At 35.3% G+C, this 17,468-nt stretch overlaps 3 protein-coding genes across 3 annotated transcripts; all 3 read right to left on the bottom strand.

Annotated features, from left to right (window-relative positions):
* Positions 1–1,196: 1,196 nt before the first annotated feature.
* On the bottom strand, positions 1,197–3,906 carry ECHID (enoyl-CoA hydratase/isomerase D). The gene is made up of 9 exons (XM_022295420.2): positions 3,546–3,906; positions 3,343–3,465; positions 3,159–3,260; positions 3,043–3,081; positions 2,863–2,961; positions 2,726–2,773; positions 2,547–2,642; positions 1,575–1,697; positions 1,197–1,483 (listed from the first exon to the last, which is right to left on the bottom strand). Exons 1-9 carry the CDS (start codon positions 3,795–3,797, stop codon positions 1,367–1,369), a joined length of 999 nt encoding a protein of 332 aa, XP_022151112.1. The 5' UTR covers positions 3,798–3,906; the 3' UTR covers positions 1,197–1,366.
* Positions 3,907–7,253: 3,347 nt separating this feature from the next.
* Positions 7,254–11,025, bottom strand: LOC111019072 (polygalacturonase At1g48100). The gene is made up of 7 exons (XM_022295355.2): positions 10,538–11,025; positions 9,921–10,052; positions 9,419–9,646; positions 9,284–9,328; positions 8,983–9,190; positions 8,124–8,314; positions 7,254–7,925 (listed from the first exon to the last, which is right to left on the bottom strand). The coding sequence occupies exons 1-7, from the start codon at positions 10,913–10,915 to the stop codon at positions 7,533–7,535; spliced, it is 1,575 nt and encodes a 524-aa protein (XP_022151047.1). The 5' UTR covers positions 10,916–11,025; the 3' UTR covers positions 7,254–7,532.
* A 137-nt stretch (positions 11,026–11,162) lies between these two features.
* LOC111019073 (Pectin lyase-like superfamily protein) lies at positions 11,163–17,242 on the bottom strand. Its single transcript, XM_022295357.2, has 9 exons — positions 16,894–17,242; positions 16,686–16,814; positions 16,427–16,597; positions 16,316–16,336; positions 16,030–16,237; positions 15,848–15,929; positions 15,624–15,732; positions 15,409–15,525; positions 11,163–15,275 (listed from the first exon to the last, which is right to left on the bottom strand). The coding sequence occupies exons 1-9, from the start codon at positions 17,140–17,142 to the stop codon at positions 14,955–14,957; spliced, it is 1,407 nt and encodes a 468-aa protein (XP_022151049.1). The 5' UTR covers positions 17,143–17,242; the 3' UTR covers positions 11,163–14,954.
* Positions 17,243–17,468: the final 226 nt, after the last annotated feature.

The following is a 17,468-nucleotide window of genomic DNA, read 5'->3' on the forward strand; positions in this document are numbered from 1 at the left end:
TTGAAAGGAGACGTTAAAACGAGCAGTGACCTAAAAGGATAATTTTATATTTTCCTGTTTTGTTATTATTATCATTTTTTAAAAAAAATTAACATTTTTTTAGTATAATTTTGGACATATTATTATTGTCATTTGTATATAATGCATTGCATAATTAAAGCTAATTACGTAAGATCTCTTTATTTATTTATTTCATTTCTTTTTTATCTTTCGATTTTTTTTCTTTTGAAATGCTTTTTAAAGTTAGGAGGGAATATATTACGTCACCTTTTGAAAATTAAGATAATTGAATAAAATGTGACGATGTATAAATATTTGGCTATATACACAATTGTTGGACTACCTTCAAAAATGGCATATTTGACTAGTAATTTTATGTAGATAATTTGAATTGGATTTATGTAGAACAAATTAAAGACTGTTTTTAAAAAATATAACTACTTAAATAAATGTCTTTTTTTTTCTAAAGTACAAAATAAATGTCTCCTTTAAATTTGCTTCATAACTCTTTTACATCTTTTTATAAATGTACAAAAAGCAATCAGTTTATGTCATTTAAAGTGTCACTTTTTAGAGAAACGTGAAATTAAAATACAATGTTTAATCCAGCCTCTCAAATTAGGCAAAATAGATCACAATAAAGGTACTATTATCTTCATTGCTTAAAATGGTAAAGTTCTCAATCAATTCAATCCAATTATCACAATTAATGACTTGAAACAAAAACGATTTATGTTAATAACCAATATGATTATTTTGGATTTTGAATATTTGTCTTTGTAACTCATGAACAACATTATCAACTTACCCTTGTGATATGTAGGTTGAATTTTTAAACTCTCAACCTTTTAATGAAATAGATATTTTAACCAATTGAACTATGTTATTTAAGTTCACATCAATTTCTAACTTGTACACAATATTTAAATAAATATATATAATTCATATATTTGATATCTACCACCCCTCATTTGTGGACTTAGAAAATTGCAACAAGACCCAATAATAGAAACCATAATAAATGAGAAGGAAATAACCATACAAGGATTCGAATACAGACCTCCCATTCTGATTAGGATGAATAAACTAATACTCAAACTTAAACTGATAAGGTAGGTAAACTTAATTCATATATTGAAACTTGTAGGTTGAGTAAACTTAATTTCATATATAATTTATATATTGGAACTGGTGGGTCGAATAAACTTAATTTTATATATAATTTATATATTGGATATCTAACGAACAAGACACACCCGACGAAAAGATTGAGCGTTCGAATATTCATGTCACATTTTGCCTTACAATCGAGATACAATAATATTAAACCACGGCAAGAAATTGAAATTAAAATAGCGTTTGAAATCTAAGGCTTTCTTGGAAATTTAGAGAAGTCTGGGGGCCTACGTTCCATATACGCCACTCTTCCTTCGCTGCTCTCTTCTGTACCGTAAAACATTAGCGTGGCGTCGCCGGCCAGTGCCTGCACGATTAACCAGAGAACAAAGAGTCAGTCAGCGCTGCGGCGGCGGCAAATCACTGCAGAAAATTTGGAATTTTTCGAAGCACAGTACCTGAAGTCCGGCGTGTCCATCGTCGACGGCGTTTAAAGCCGATTTCAACAGCCGGATTGCAGTCGGACTGTTCCTTAGAATCTCTCTGCACCATTTGATCGTTTCTTGCTCCAGCTTATCCAACTATAAAAAGGAAAATACATAGTTAAGCTTGATGGGGTGAAGATTTAAAAGGGTAAATTAGTGATTCACTTCCGGGTTTAGTTTTAATTTCTTTGTAAGTACAAAATTATGTGAATACGGGAATTTCTAACTCACGAATTTTGCTACGCTAGTTTCTTTCCTCCCCTAAACTTAAACAAAAAGGTGCATATTCAAATATTTAGAAAAATATGTAATGCTTACTTTTCGACACGATGTCTAGTCATAATTCACGACACATAAACTAAATAGTAGGTTCAAATATAGAAAAAAAAAATTGAAATTATATAAAAATAACATAGTTTGAATTAAAATTAATATATAATACATTTTTTAGTACAATAAGTAAGAGTTAGAATTTTAACCTATTATATTTTTTATCAGGACATATCGTATATATATCTTAACAAATTAAGTTAGTTGGTAACTTGATTAGACTTATAATGTATTTTAAAAAAATGAAATTTTGTAACATTTTTTTGATTTATGCTATATAGTGATGAAAGTACTCCAATTTTTTATTTACTTTATAGAAAATTGATGTTGCCATGTTAATCCACTCTTATCTACCACTAAAAAATAAACTATCTTAAAAGTCTATATCAAAGTAAAAGACCTTAATTTTTTTTTAAGCAAAAGGATTCAAACTTCCAAAACAATTTATATGATTTAACTTGGATGCTGTAACTTTTAAAATTATAAAAACTGAATTAGAAACTCAAATTATAGAAGTTAAACTTAAACTTTAAAAAATAGGGATTAAACTGAAATGAAGTTGATTAAATTGGTAATTGGAATTTGGATCTACGATTTGCAGCCGGAAGGACTCACCGGAACTACGGTGTTGACGAGTCCCATTTTGTCTGCTTCAGAAGCCGAGTAGAATCTGGTCAGAAACCACATCTCTCGTGCCTTCTTGGGTCCAACCTGATCGCCCAATAATCAGAAAACAATATCAAACTCAGATCCATACATTCTGCGTATTCAAAATTTGAGAAAATTTTGCTTACCAAACGGGACATGATAGAGCTCCCATAGCCAGCATCAAAACTTCCCACCTAAAAGGCCAAACAAAAAATGTTAACATTCAACCACAGGAGAAGAAATTAATGGCGAAAATTTGACAATTTTTTGAGGGCTGAAATACCTTAGGACCTGTTTGACCAAATATAGCATTTTCTGCAGCAATGGTTAAATCACAAACCATGTGCAAAATGTGGCCTCCTCCAACAGCATAACCTGCCACCTATTAAAACTTTAGTAGCCTCGATTAACGATAAATTTATTAACAAATGCGATAATTCAAAACCGAATTGGGAAATTGTACCATTGCGATGACTGGTTTTGGAAGACGACGAATCTGGACCTAAAAAATGACCAAGGAAATAAGTTAAGGTCCAAAATGGCAAAATTAGAGTAAATACTCGAACGACATGTCGGTACCTGTAAATCCAACACGTTAAGACGACCAAAATCTTCGAAATCGACATAACCGTCTTTCTTTCTCAAACTCTGATCTCCTCCACTGCAAAACGCCTCTGTTCCCTGAAGCAACCCTATCCGTAAAAATCCTACTAATCTCTTCTTAATTAGTGTAATCAAACAACTTAATTATAAGTAAATTTACCTTTCCAGTGAGAATAATGACTCCGATGGAACTATCGTCTCTGGCATCATTAAACGCACGGAGAAGCTCCTTGATTGTTAGCGGCCGGAAAGCGTTTCTTCTCTCCGGCCTATTGATCGTGATCTACCGAAAGGGCGCGGAAATTTGTAAATGTTAAAAGAATATTAAATTAAACACGGCGATTAATTCTAGCTCGATTGTACCTTCGCAATGGCTTCTCCCACGGCCTTCTCGTAGATGATGTCGGTGAATTCCTGGCCGGAGTCGTCGCCGGAGATGCGCCAAACGACGGGGTGAGTCGGAACGGCGCCGTGTTTGCGGTGGTAGCTGTCGTTCATTGAGGCGCCGGATAAGCGGATCAAGTCGCGATTTGGAGCCGGTGAGATTGGAGAGAGATGACTGGAAATAGAGGCCATTCTCCTTCTCATCGTGTTCTTCAGATCCTTATCGGCCATTGTCGAACAGAAATCGGAGATGTAGAAGAAGAAAAGTGGAAGGAAATTTAAAAGGTTACAGAACTTTGAGAGAAGAAATCAGTGATGGATAAGATAAGCTGTCGGGATTCTAGACTCTTTCTTTTTTATATATATTGTTTTAGTACAATAAATACATGATGGAAATTTAAAAAGGAAAGGAAAATATTTGACTTTCACCACCGTAAAAAATTTGTATAAATAGCATTTATTTTTACTTTTTTTTATTTTAAGATTAAAAAACACATTTGGTCCGTCTACTTTTACTCATAACAATTTAATCCTTAAACTTAAGTTTGTAAATTTAATCCTTGTACTTTTCATAAAGCAACAATTTTTAGTCTCACAACTTTAACTTGTAACGATTTAGTTCTATAATTTCAAATTGATACCAATTTAATCCCTATCGTGAAAAAAATTTATTAAAATTAAGTGTCAAATTTTTATCATATAATAATTTAATCTTTCTAATTCATAAACATATTTTTGGTCACTATTTAGTTTATCAATCTATACATACAAGAAACTTAAAAAAAAAGTTACGATAATGACTAAATCGTTACCAACTTTAAATTATAATGACTAAATTATTACAAATTTGAAAATACAGAACCACATCGTTACAAAAAAAAAAAATTTAGGAACTAAATTGTTATTTTCACGAAATTACATTCACTAAAAGTATTTTTTAACTTTCCTCAAATATAACAAAATTACTCTTTATTGTTAAAGAGTCGATTATTTTCCAAAAGTAAATGGTAGATGTTCAACTATGCGGCAGCCCATTTCGATTACCGTGTAACTTGTTGGGAAAGAAAAAAATTACCAAAGATCAATTACCGTGTAACTATTGGTTCAAGGAAGAAAGGCGAATCAAACATTAATTTGAGCAATTATACCAATTAACTTTATTGACAAATTACCCCAATATAAGGGTTGTTGCAATTATCACAATTACATTCAACCACTTTTGAATTATAACAATTACATTCAACCATGTGATGAAATAATTTTGTAGCTTTCTAAAAATAATTGTCCATGTAAGTATATGTTAACTGTTTAAAAAGATGTCAATCCAAACATAACTGAGGAGATAAAAAACATATTACTATGTTTCATTTTCTACCATCCAACCATTAAATTATTTTTTTAATTAACTAAAAAAAATTATGACATTATAGACCTCAAAAAATAATATTTTAAATATAGTTCAATTTAAACTATAAAAAGTCAAGGAGAATGATTACTTCAATTAAAAATTTCAAGTTCATAAATGATTTCTTAAAGAAAAAAACTAATTTCATAAATAAACAAGTGCAACAATTGATTGATGTGGGAAAATTATCTTCATTGGGCAAAAAAATTTATTATTTTACATAAGAATAATAAAGTAATGTTGGTGACGGTTGGAGAAGGGTTGGAGTTGTTTCACATTAGTATTTTCAAGTGGTAAGGTTTAATATTTTATTTTTATTTTAGTTTAAATATATTGATCTATAGAACTTTAAATTTGTCCAATTAAACTTTAAAATTATATATGTATTGCATTTTTTCATTTTAATTCATTTTTTACTAATTCGCCAAATAAATTCGAATATGTCAAATAGAACTAGCCAATTTCAATAGAAATCATCTTCTTTGTAAAATTAAGTAGGATAAATGTACACGATCAAATATTAATTAACTATGTGAAAACTCACAAATTTCAATAAAAATAAAAGATTCAAATATCATTTTTATTTGAAATCCTACCAATTTCATTAAAAACATTTGTAAGGCAAGCAAGAATACTTTCATAAATGATTTTTCAAACGAAAAAGTCGCGACATGTAAAATTTATACACTTATTAAAGTTTAAGGTAAATGCTATCACACTTATCTTAGTTTAGGGTCAAAGTTGAAATATTTTGTCCAAATTTAAGGTGAAGTTAGATGGGTAAAAATTGATACATACATACGCTGGCATTAAGGGTTTTTTTTTATAAATATTATTAACTTGGTAAAAAGTCTACATTAATAAGTATACAAATTTGAGGTGAGGTGAGATGGATAAAAATTGATACATACATGCACTAGCATTAAGGGTTTTTTCTTTCTTTTTTTTAATATTATTAACTTGGTAAAAAGTCTACTTTAATAAGCGTACAAATTTTACCTCCTCGTGAAGATGGGAAAATTTTTATATTAGTTTTTATTTTTTTACGGTACAAGTTAAAATTTTTATGGTACCGTCTATAATATATAAAAAAAATTATCAATTTTTACAAATTTTGCGATTTTTTTTTTTATACTAGCACTATGAAAATTGAAGGGACGGGAAGATGGGAAAAGGAAAAAGGCGGGAGAAACCGAGTAAGGGTATGATCCGACCCGATCCAAAAGCCCACTGCGACTGTAGGCGAAGTGGTCTTCTGTAGTCGGATTTGTAATCTGCCGCCATTGCTCGATCGGGGGGAAAACAGGGGATTGCCTCGCATAGCTCGCTCAAATTTTAGCCGTTGATCTGGCCTGCGTTCCCCTATCATCTTCATCTTCCATCCAGGTAAGTCTATAGCCCTGCTTCTTTTCCGTAGTCTCACGAGGATTTCTTCTTCACTCTTTGTTTCTTCTAGGTTCAATCCTATGTTTGGATCCTCTGTATTCGTAGTATTTTTTTGGACTTCGAGGTTAATGTAAAGATAGATTTGATAATGTTGCTGCCGATGGTCTATTATGCACGCGAGATTCTTTTGAGTAGAAACATTTTCTGCGGGGATAATTTTTCGAAGGTTGCTTCACTTGGTAATGCGTGCATAACATATCCTCTCTCCACATGATGCGTTTGTTGTGGTTTTCCTGTGCATATTTGTTTCGTTTTCCTCTGTTGCCATAAGTATCAGACAAATTCATTAGGGAGAAGTCTGATAATCTTCAGAATCGTTATTTTCAAATTCGATTGGTACCTCATGGGCGGGCGATGGTAAAAATTACCTTATCTTTAATGCCTGATCAGTGATCTCTAGTTACTGGTTAGGGGGTTATCCCTTTTTGTCTAATGAAATTAAAGTCATTCCTCTGACTATTGTTGAATTACTGGGAGATGTTCTCTCGGAGCTGGTATTGGGTTGGTGAAACCTCTTCATAGATTAGCGGAGGTGAGTCATGAACAAGGAGTGGAGTGGCCCCGATACTTGGTAATTAAATAAAACTATCATAGGAGTTGTTTTGTCCTGTTTCAAACTTGGAAAAAACATGGGATATTTTCAGAGTTTATTACTGTAAGTTGGTGGGGGTGTTATTTTGGATCATAACGTAGTATTAACTATTTATCATGGGTGTGATTGAATGACATTACATAACAAGTTATTGGTGACTTCTTATATTTGTGATCCATTGTATGCATTTTCCTTCTTGGCATGGTAGGAACTTTATTTCAACTAATGAATGTAAATTCAAAAGTTTAAACTACAAAGAGACGGATTTATTAGAAATCTTCGTAGAGGCTTTAGTATAATGTCACCCAGTGAAGTGTGCGATGACAAACAAGCAGCATACCAGTACTGCAGTCTAGTCATTGCAATATGTCGATATCTAAATGGGCAGAACTATAACTTTTACAGGATAATCTTATGAACCAGGACTACTAAAATGTACAAGCGTAAGCTCATGGTGTGGAAAGGGGTTGGAAAATCATGCCAACCACACCAGTGAATACACAAATAAGTATCAACTTCACACTCAACAAGTATCAAAATCATACTGAATTTGGTTGTTTGATGGCTTCCCGACCTGTAAACAATCAATTGGTGGGACAGTAGGAGTTCTCAACTCTCCAAAAGTTTGCCAGCAGAAGGCTTCGTATAAATGATAGAGTTCTTGCAGTGGCTTGAGCTCTATTCCAGTTAGTGATATATCTGTACATGGCAGATTATCACTACAGGCAAAGTGTACTGGCTTTACTGTGTAAGTACCTCTAATTCTTTCATAGTTTATTCCTGATAGAGCCACAGCTGAAGTTTGGTTTGAGCATTTGGCTTTGTCACAGTAGAACTGGTCTATGACTATTGGTATCTTAACCTCAGAAACTTGAATATTTGAGAAGAGGACTCCTTGTACAAAACCTAATCCACCCTGCAGATGCATAATTTGGAATCAAATTTTAATAGAGAGACAGAGCTGGTTTGACTTTACAGTGTATACTGCCTATAAGTTTCTATCTTTATCAAGTTTGATTCATAGAGAACAGACTACTTCAAATAAAGTATTTACTTCAATGATCAAGACTAGCAGTATTGATGAGTTAATTCTAAAGAAGAATTGTGCTCATACCTGCCATGTTTTGATTCTGACACCATTCATTGTGTTATTCATAATTACATCCCGGACGGTGATGTTAGAAACACAAGCCTTTGTCTGGTCCTTCCCCAGACTTCCAATACTGATTCCATGTCCTGGACCACAATTGATGTTGTGTATATACACGTTTGAGCAACCAGTTTGTATTGAAATACAGTCGTCTCCTGAGTGAAAGATCAAACCAAGCGGTCAATTTTCATCCTATATATTTGCAATGCATAAATGTCATTGCCAGTTTTTTCCCCCCTTCTTGAAGGGGGTTGAATGCGAAGCTTGAAGCCAAAAGTTCTGTCGGGTAATTAAAGTGGAGAAAAAGTTACAAAAATGTTCCTTGTCTTTGGGTTCAAAATGTAACCTTAGGTTGGCTGCTCCCTGATGACCTGGTGTAAGACATTGAGTTGGGTTGTAAGCAGGTGAGTAGAAGTTTTTGGCGAAAGGCTCAAAATTGACATATTGGTATGAGAAAAGGGGAAAAAAAAACATGCACCGAAACTAAACTCTTTCTGAATACCAAACCGACTGCTTGACAAAATTGATCACCCAGCCGATCAAAACCGAACCATACTGAACTGATTGAAATTGACAAAATCTGTCAAATTGAACCAACAAATACTTTTTGGTTTATGCTTTAGAAAACTGAACTGACCGAGGAGCCCCTATCATTGAGTTACATGAATGGTAGCAAAGAAATAGGAGAAGGTGAGAACTAGCTATTTGCTTCGTGTTTTGCATTTTGTTGCTTATTCGTTCCTGTAATGATGCCATGACCCACTATGGTTGAAATGGCAATAAGAGTGAAGAAAACAGTAATCATATGCAAAGTAATTCGTACCACAAGAGAGACTGGTGCTGTGGATTAGCACATCCCTGGAGTTCTGCAGATGAATTCCGTCAGTATTGAGACTGTCACCTGGAGACGAAACCCTAAAATCATGAACCAACACTCCAATGCAATTGTCGAACTTGAGGTGGCATTGAGGGCTATTCTGAATTGTTATGCCGGTGACAGTAACGTTAAAACTTCCATAAAACCTCAGAGCCTGTACAAGAAAAAGAACAGAGCCGTGTCAAGGGATCTTCCACAAACAATGAAACTGGCTCAGAAAGTTTTTGGATATATTAGCCGCGCTTACAGTTGGCTTAATGCTTGGCATCTTTCCCACCAGCTCACTTCTCACCTGTCACAGGTTTTAGAATAGGTTTAGGGAAAATGTTGCAGCAGACAGTTCTTTGAAACTAAAATGCAGGGCGGGAAGAAGGTGAATTACTGGTGATGGTGGCTTTGCTTGTACAGTGCTGTTGAGTGGGATGAATAGTTTGACTTCATCGTCAATGGGATCATCAAAAGGGGAAGCTTGCCACCATACTGAACCCCTTCCATCAATAACTCCATTTCCTTGTATGGTGATTCCCACCAACTTTGTGAATTGTAGCCATTGTAATAGCCCTTTACCCCAAACTTTGAAGTCCGTCGGCGCAATGATTGTCCCATCCAACTTTTTGTAAAAATCAAAAAATCAAAACAAGATGATGCAAAGTTGCATTATGCTTATAACCCACCTCTCAGACTTTACCAATCTGGAACTAATTTTTCAACTTCCCCTTGACACTTATGTTTTTCATTCTTGTAGTTAAAGTTTGATTTTAGTATCTATACTTGAGTTAAATTTTATCAATTGTCTTAGCTCTTAGAGAATAGAGTTAATTTTGATGGAAAGTATAGTTTAGTTTATGTGAATGACATATATAATTTGGCCGATATAAAAGTACCTGGAATACGATATCAGGTTGGCAGTAAGGACCGGAGAAGGAGATGGGGCCTACTAAGAAGACATAGTTTGACGGGACGATGAAGGTCGATGCTGCCACCTTGCAAGCGGCTGTCCATGTGTCCTGGAATGCCTGCGATGCACATGATTATTTTACTGTTACAGCTGTTTACTGACGGTAAGAGAGTGTTTTACTGTTTGGCATTAGTTTTCAGAATGCTGCCTACTCCACCCAATTATTCTTGCTCAAATCCTGACCCAACTGCCATAACGAGATTCCGCCTTTCTAGATGGGCCCACCCCCCTTTTCCCATTTCTCTTCCCCGTAAATACCATTTCATCAAATATATATTCACTTATATCACTCATACTCTGCATAATCATAACTTTACAAATAATTATTTTTAGGAAAATATTTGGCTCCTTAAAGTTAATAACCAAATCTTGTTCTCACCGCCGTTGAAAATTGACAAACTCATTATTTATTGAAAAAAAAAAGTTTGTTTTTACATTTCTTATACTTAGTTATCAAAGGGGCGAGGACAAAATTGCTTCTTGCTCTGAGAAGCCAAATATTTTCCTGATTTTCATGTGAGATAAAAGAAGATTAATGTTCACCTGGGTGTCATCAGTTTCTCCATTGCCTTTAGCACCGAAATGGAGCACATTAAACGTGGAAGAATGGTCACCATTAAAGCCTCCGCCCTTATGAGGGGGTGGGAGGCTGCGGGGGACATCTGGTTTCTGCTTAGTAGCCGGTGGCAGCAGTGACGGAGGCTTTATCTTTGAAGCACCGCCACGGTGGTTGCCGTTGTGAGAACCACCGTGACGGTGAGTGGTCTTCCACTTCTTGGAGTAGAGAGCCGCTGAGGCCGCTCTGTTCTGCCTCCAATTCTTCCATGTGGCTCTCCCATGGCAGGCCTCCAAACTAGAAGACCAGACAAGAAATGCCACCAAAAACATAAATGTGAGTCCTCTGAAACTAAGCCCTTTCATTTTCACGAGAGAGAGAAGAGGAAGGAGAGGTTTGTAGGGGCAAATTCAGCTGGGGTTGTTTAAATAGACAAAGGAACTTCAAAGGTAGCACCCAGTGAGTCTATGCATGGACACGCCAAGTCATAGAAGCTAAGCAAAAGCTATCATTTTTGGTTATAAACTATTACCCAATCTCCAAGTATTTGGCCACGTGTCCATAAATGTGCCAATCGAGATTTAACTTATTTACTAACCAAACTCTAGTTTAAATTGTCAGGTTGCAGTTATGTGACACGTCGTCGTATAATTACCAGAGATGTACGAAGATTAGCCAAGATTCTTAATTATGTACATTGGCCGTACCCTGTTGTCTGATTCACCATCTAGGAATGTGTTTGGTTATCTGTAATTGGAAGTAAAATGATTGATTAAGCATTATAATTGAGGAGTTAAAAAGGTAAAAAAACGAAAGGGGGACACGTGATGTGTGGGTCTAGAAGGGTAAAAAGAGCCAAGGGCCGCACTGAAATATTTCAGCTCCTCATAGTCACATGCAACCATCACGGGCCAAAATCTTACCCCTCTCTCTCTCTCTGCTTCCCGGTCACACTATTAGCCTACATAACCTCCTCTTTTTTTTTTTTTTTTTAATAATAATGGAGAGTCAGAGTTTTAGTTTTGCTCTCCTATGCTTACCTCAAAACCCAGACCTTGGAGATACTAAAGATTTTTGATATCAAGGTTGTCTAAGTCAGTATGATAAAAGATCGCAAGCCATTGCCACCTGGATTGCCATTGGGGCCTATATATGACCTTTCACCACAGAAAGGAGAAAAAGAGAGGGAAATGAAGACTGAGAAAAAAGAAAAAGATAAGAAAAGAGATAAGGGCTAAAGAGGGTGGTGTTTTTGACATGTCTAATTATCTAAGGATGGCCTACGTAAAAAATTGATATATGCATAAAATTCCAAAAGAATATTGGCTCGAAAGAGGCGACCTTTTAAACTGAGCATAAAAAAAGTTGGAGTTTTCGCCCATGGCTTTTCTTTTGGCAATACAACCCATCCGAACCCAAAATCGTACATTTGGTTTGAAGAATTTAGAGTTTTCATCGGTTTCCGGTTTGAGTTTTCTTTCTGGCTCTTACTGTGCCATAGCTTTCTCCCATACTTCTACTCTTCCCTATTGTTAATGTTTTTGTTTTGGTTGGTTTGTGTGAAAATGACATGAAATGGAAAGGGGAAGTTAATTTGATGGACAAAAAAGTTTAATTTAAAGAGGTTGTTGTGGCTGTGAGTGATACTGATACCCCTTTTTTAAAGCTTTGTGGATATACATAAATTCATCTCTGTGGCTTGCTAGGCTCCTTAATATTGTTGTCTTGATGTCTGTCATTTTACTGTGTTTAAAAATTAAGACTCTCTTCTTCCAATTCTTTTATTGACTTCCCAATCCTCTCTCTGTTAACTATAAAACTAATCACTAAGAACAAACAGCTATATAATTCGATCCAACAATATGTCTTACTTGATGGCATTCCCATAATGAACTCTCGAGGTTGAGGATAGAATAATTGTATTAAGCTTAAATTATATATCTTGTTTTTGTGCTTTTACTTTGGTTGTCAATTTCGGTCCATGGATGTTAAACACTTTTAATTTCATTCTTGTAGTTTTATTTATTAATCTTAATGGTGTTCTTTTTACTGTATTAATGTCAAATCAGTTCACATGAAGTTTATATCGTTAAAGTACTATTACATTTAATAATTGGAGCATATTGACAAAAACTGAAACATTTAAAAAATGTGGGGACAAAATTGTACAAGAACAAAATTTGTAATTTTATCTCAGTTGTAGGCTGTGGCCGATCGGAAATGTTTTTTTTTTAACCATTTAAAAGTATTTTTACTGTAACTGTTTAAAAAATATTTTTATCACCAATCTCTCACATGATAACGCATGTTTTCTCCCTAATTAACCTCTACTCTCACCAGCTTCGCTCTTTACCCATTTTCAGGAGTTTGTAACAATGCACATGATTACTGATAAAGAAATGTGAAATTAAAAAAATATAAAATCGATTTTATTATAATTAATTTGTTTTGGATGATAGATATCATAAGGGCACTTTTGTTAGGTAGACGAATGAGGTCCATCATGTTGTTTGGTTTTTGAAAAAATATTCTTTTATGAGATTTTCATTTATAAATGAAAAAGTCATAAATTTTCAAAGACAAATTCCAAGGGAAAGTAATACAAAAATAAAATATGAATAAAAAAAACTAAGAAGAAATAAAAGCTTTCCAAGTACTGGAGATGATACTAGAAGAACAATTCGAGAATAAAATCGAAAGAGAACACCTTTGTGTCTTAAATTTTGCAAGCTCAAAACATTTGAACCAATAAAGACCAATCCTTCAAATGAAAATAGAAGCAATAAAATAGCTGCAACAGATTGCTTTTTTGCTTTTGGCGTCAACTGAGAAGGACCATGATAAGTTGAAGACTTTGAAGAGAGAGATTTGAGAGAGTATTTCTATAATCGAGGTCGGAGTGAGAAATTTGCGTGATTGCAATCTTCTTCGCATAATGTTTTTTATTTTTGATACGCCGTGATTTTTTCTCTAATATAAATTTTTTTAGATAAATTCTTATGTTTGTTTATTGTTGTTATTTTTCAAAATTTCTCAATTATTTTCTGAAATGTTGATATTGAAGTATTATTTATTAATTTGATGGTGTAATGATTAGTGAGAATGGGGATCCAATAATGGTGGGCAGAGACAGAGGCATTATTTTGGTTTTTGTCAAAAACAAATGAGTGAATGAGGAGAATAGGAAGTGATATGGAAACAACAAATAAAGGAAGGGGTTTTGAGAAGGACGTGGATTTTTAATTGCTCGTGAACTTTTCTATAGCCCTCTCGTGAACTCCATAAATATAATTTTGCTCACATCATTCTTTTATTCCTTCTATTCCGTCCACACCATTCTCTTTTTGCTTTTGTCCTTTCGTATTTATATGTCTCCGATCAAAACTTCTAACTTTTAATTTTGGGTCTTATATAGGTCTATGAATTTTATAAATATTTGACATGTTCATGTTTTTTCTTTTTTAGTACAAAAGGTAGAGATGGGTTGAATTTACTGTCTATTATTGTTAATCTATGCTCGTTTTAGCAATATTTACATTGCATTTGATGGTGTTTTATCTCCGTAAAGTTGGAAAATTTGAAGCGAAAATCTAGACGATTGGTTTGTTTGGGAGAGAGATGTAGAAACCTCCACGTTTATGTTTATGGTAGACGATGGACGACATCAAGAATGTGAGTAATAGAAGAAATAGGAGTCGTGATCACCCAATGAAATTTGAAGATGAGATATTAAAAAACAAGGGTCACTACCCTTAAAGTTTGGGACGGGTGTGCCTTTATTATCTTCTCCTGTATAGCTTGTAAGCTGGCACTGCCCTTCCAAGTTAGCATTGGATACCATTAGTTTTTTATTTCCATCTAGTTTTATGGGGTTGTTGGGGTGCGTTTTTTCTGTTTGATTGACCATCAGTTAGTGGAATCAGTGCCGTTTTGATACAATTGGACCACTTTTGTCTTGTTCCATGACACTTCTACTATACGCCAGTTTTCGCTTTCATGAAGTTGAAATTCTACCAGAAAGTGGCGCGTTTTTAAGCCCCAGTTTGATCTGTTTGCGGGGCGTCCACTGTACTCCAAGATAAGTGGTCCTTGTTCCTCAATCTTCCCCTTTTTGTGTATATTATATCTTCAGAGAGCCATCAACCATATGATATGAACTTTAGTGCTAACAAACTTTACTATATGCTCAAAATATGTATATTTTTCTTCTAGTAATAGTATAGTACAATCATATACTTAGCAGTCTATATTTCTATTTAGATTCCAAAAGGGTAGGTGTAATTGTATATGCTATGTAAATATATGCTACAGTACAAATATTTCCTGAGTTGGTCGGCTGAAAACCAAGCTCTACCAAAATATGATCCCCTTTGTAGTTTAGTATAGAGAGACAGGACAACAAGGTCAGAGCTCAGTGTGAACAATGTGTTCAGTTGGGAGGTGCAGTTCCACGAGCTCGGGAACTTCGGTCTGATCCGAGGCTGCGGAATACTTGTCGCTGGAAGTTAGGCAGTCTGCTGAGGGGTGCACGACGCCGTATCCAAAACCTTGGGCAGAGTGGCAATAGGTCTCCACTGTTCCATCCGTCTTCTCCAAGTTGACGTTGCTTAGAACTATGTTACTACACGGGACGCTGTCGCTACAAGCGAATTTCATCGCGTTCTTGCTCGTTGTGGTTCCGCTTATGTTCCGATACATTATTTGGCTTATTTTCACAGCTGATGTCTAACAAAAGCAAAAGGCATTGAGATTAATGATTGATATCAACAAAATTTGTCTTACTATCTCAATATGATCTTATATTTAATGTCACTGTTTGATTAGAAGAAGCTAAATATGGATTTTGAGGATTGTGTACCTGAGTTTCACAGGAAGTAGGAGAGTCACAATAGAATTGATCAATGATGATGGGATTCTCAACATCTTCCATTCTCACATTTTCGAATCGCACGCTACGAACATATCCAGAACCCCCCTACACCACACGAATAGAGCGATTTTCCCGTTACGTGTTTTATATAATCAACCATGTAAAATTCATATTCAAATGGTGATTGAAGCTGTGATACTAACCTGCCAAGTCTTGATTCTAACACCATTTGTTGTCTCTCTGAGGAAGGCTGTGTCTAACACCACCTTTGTTACAATGCCAGTGGAGTTGTCCTTCCCTAAACTTCCAATGCTAAGGAACACAGTTTCATAACAAACAAAAGGAAAGAATTCTAAGACATTCATCTGGTTTTGGTACTCGAAACAAATCAAACGATGCCGAGTGAAATGAAAACATCTGCAGTTACCTGATCCCATGCCCCGGTCCACATGATATTCCTTTCATCTTGATGCCAGAACTAGCATTGACAATGGAGATGCAGTCATCACCTGCATGAATTGCACAACCATTACTAAATCAAGACCCTTTTCAGCCAGTTTAGGAAATGGGTGTGTTTAATGATAACTTGATGAAGGTCAGAATGAGAACCTGTTGAAATCTTGCAGTTTTGGATTACAACATTAGTTGATTGAGTGATATGGATCCCGTCCGTATTGGGGCTATCTCCGGGAGCCGAGACTCTTACCTCCGTAACCCGAACAGATTCAGACCGTGCAATGGTGAAATGCATCTGTTGGCTGTTCTGAATAGTAAGGCCTTTTACTCTTATATTTGAACTTGAATCAATAGTTAATGCCTGCAAGAAAGCCCTCAAATCAGAATGTCACATGAAAACTCATGGTTTTCATTCAGAGGAGAGTAGTTTAGTCCTTACTGTTGGTGCTCCTTTGCAGGGCTGAAAAGAAAAACAACCAGAAAACCAGAGTGAATACCATTTCAATCACATAGCCAAGGAATCAAGCTCAGAGACAATTAAAAAATTTACCCTTGACTTGTTCTTTTTGCAGGATTCCGCCCACCATTTGTCGCCCGAGCCGTCGATAACTCCATCCCCTTGAAAGGTAACTGCATTTAGTTTGGTAAATTCTAGCCATTGTCTCTGAAATTTTGGATCCCATTTCTCAGGCTCATCTGGTGCAACTATTGTTCCTTCAATCTGCAAAGTTTAACTCTGTTTTTGTAACCATGATCTTCTCAACTTGTTTATTTGCAAAAAGGAAAACCATCATAATCTTATGGCTTACCTGGATTACTAGGTCATCTTTACATGGCCCTTTAAAAGTGGTTGCATTCACCAGATATGTCCCTCCTTTTGGCACCAAAAGAACTGATTTTGAAGTGCTGCAGGCAGTCTCCCATGCCTTTCTGAAAGCCTGATTACAAAATATGAACACTTTGATTCACTATTCTCCCTGCAAAAATCCATATTTCCAAACAGAAATGTCTATGTACCATTGTATCATCTGAAACTCCATCTCCAACAGCATTGAAACTATCCACATTCATCAGAACCTTGCTCCCGCGCTCGCTTCTCCACACCGGGACGGCAGATGCGTCCACGACATCGTCATCCTCTCCTCCAATGTCGAAATTTTCAAGTTCTCTAATCATGTCAATGTCGCCATCGGGCTCGATACTCCCCGAAACTCCACAGGCAACTATCAGCATACCGAGAAGAGAAAGAACGAAGAATTTATCCATTTCGAGTCGACTTGGTAGAAGAGATTGATTACTGGAGTGATTTGTGTTAATGCAATGATCCAATGAAAGAGGTTAGAATTTATAAGGGGAAATAAAGAAGCCATTTTAGTGGGCTGTGGCTTTGCTTGAAAGCAGATTAAGAGGAGGTCGCCATTTTCAAACATGCCTACACGTAAAGTAGAAGAGAAAATATTTGAAGTTTCTTTGCTTTACTCTAAAACCAGCACACCAAATTCAACACCGCCATTGATGCATTTTGTTTTGTGTCTCCCCCATCGCTCTCTCTCTTTGTTGTGAGCTCACTTCACATTTTCTTCTTCCTTGGC

This window comes from Momordica charantia (assembly GCF_013281855.1).
Source record: "Momordica charantia cultivar OHB3-1 chromosome 9 unlocalized genomic scaffold, Mcharantia_2.0 BLBB01000009.1, whole genome shotgun sequence".
Lineage (NCBI taxonomy): Eukaryota > Viridiplantae > Streptophyta > Magnoliopsida > Cucurbitales > Cucurbitaceae > Momordica > Momordica charantia.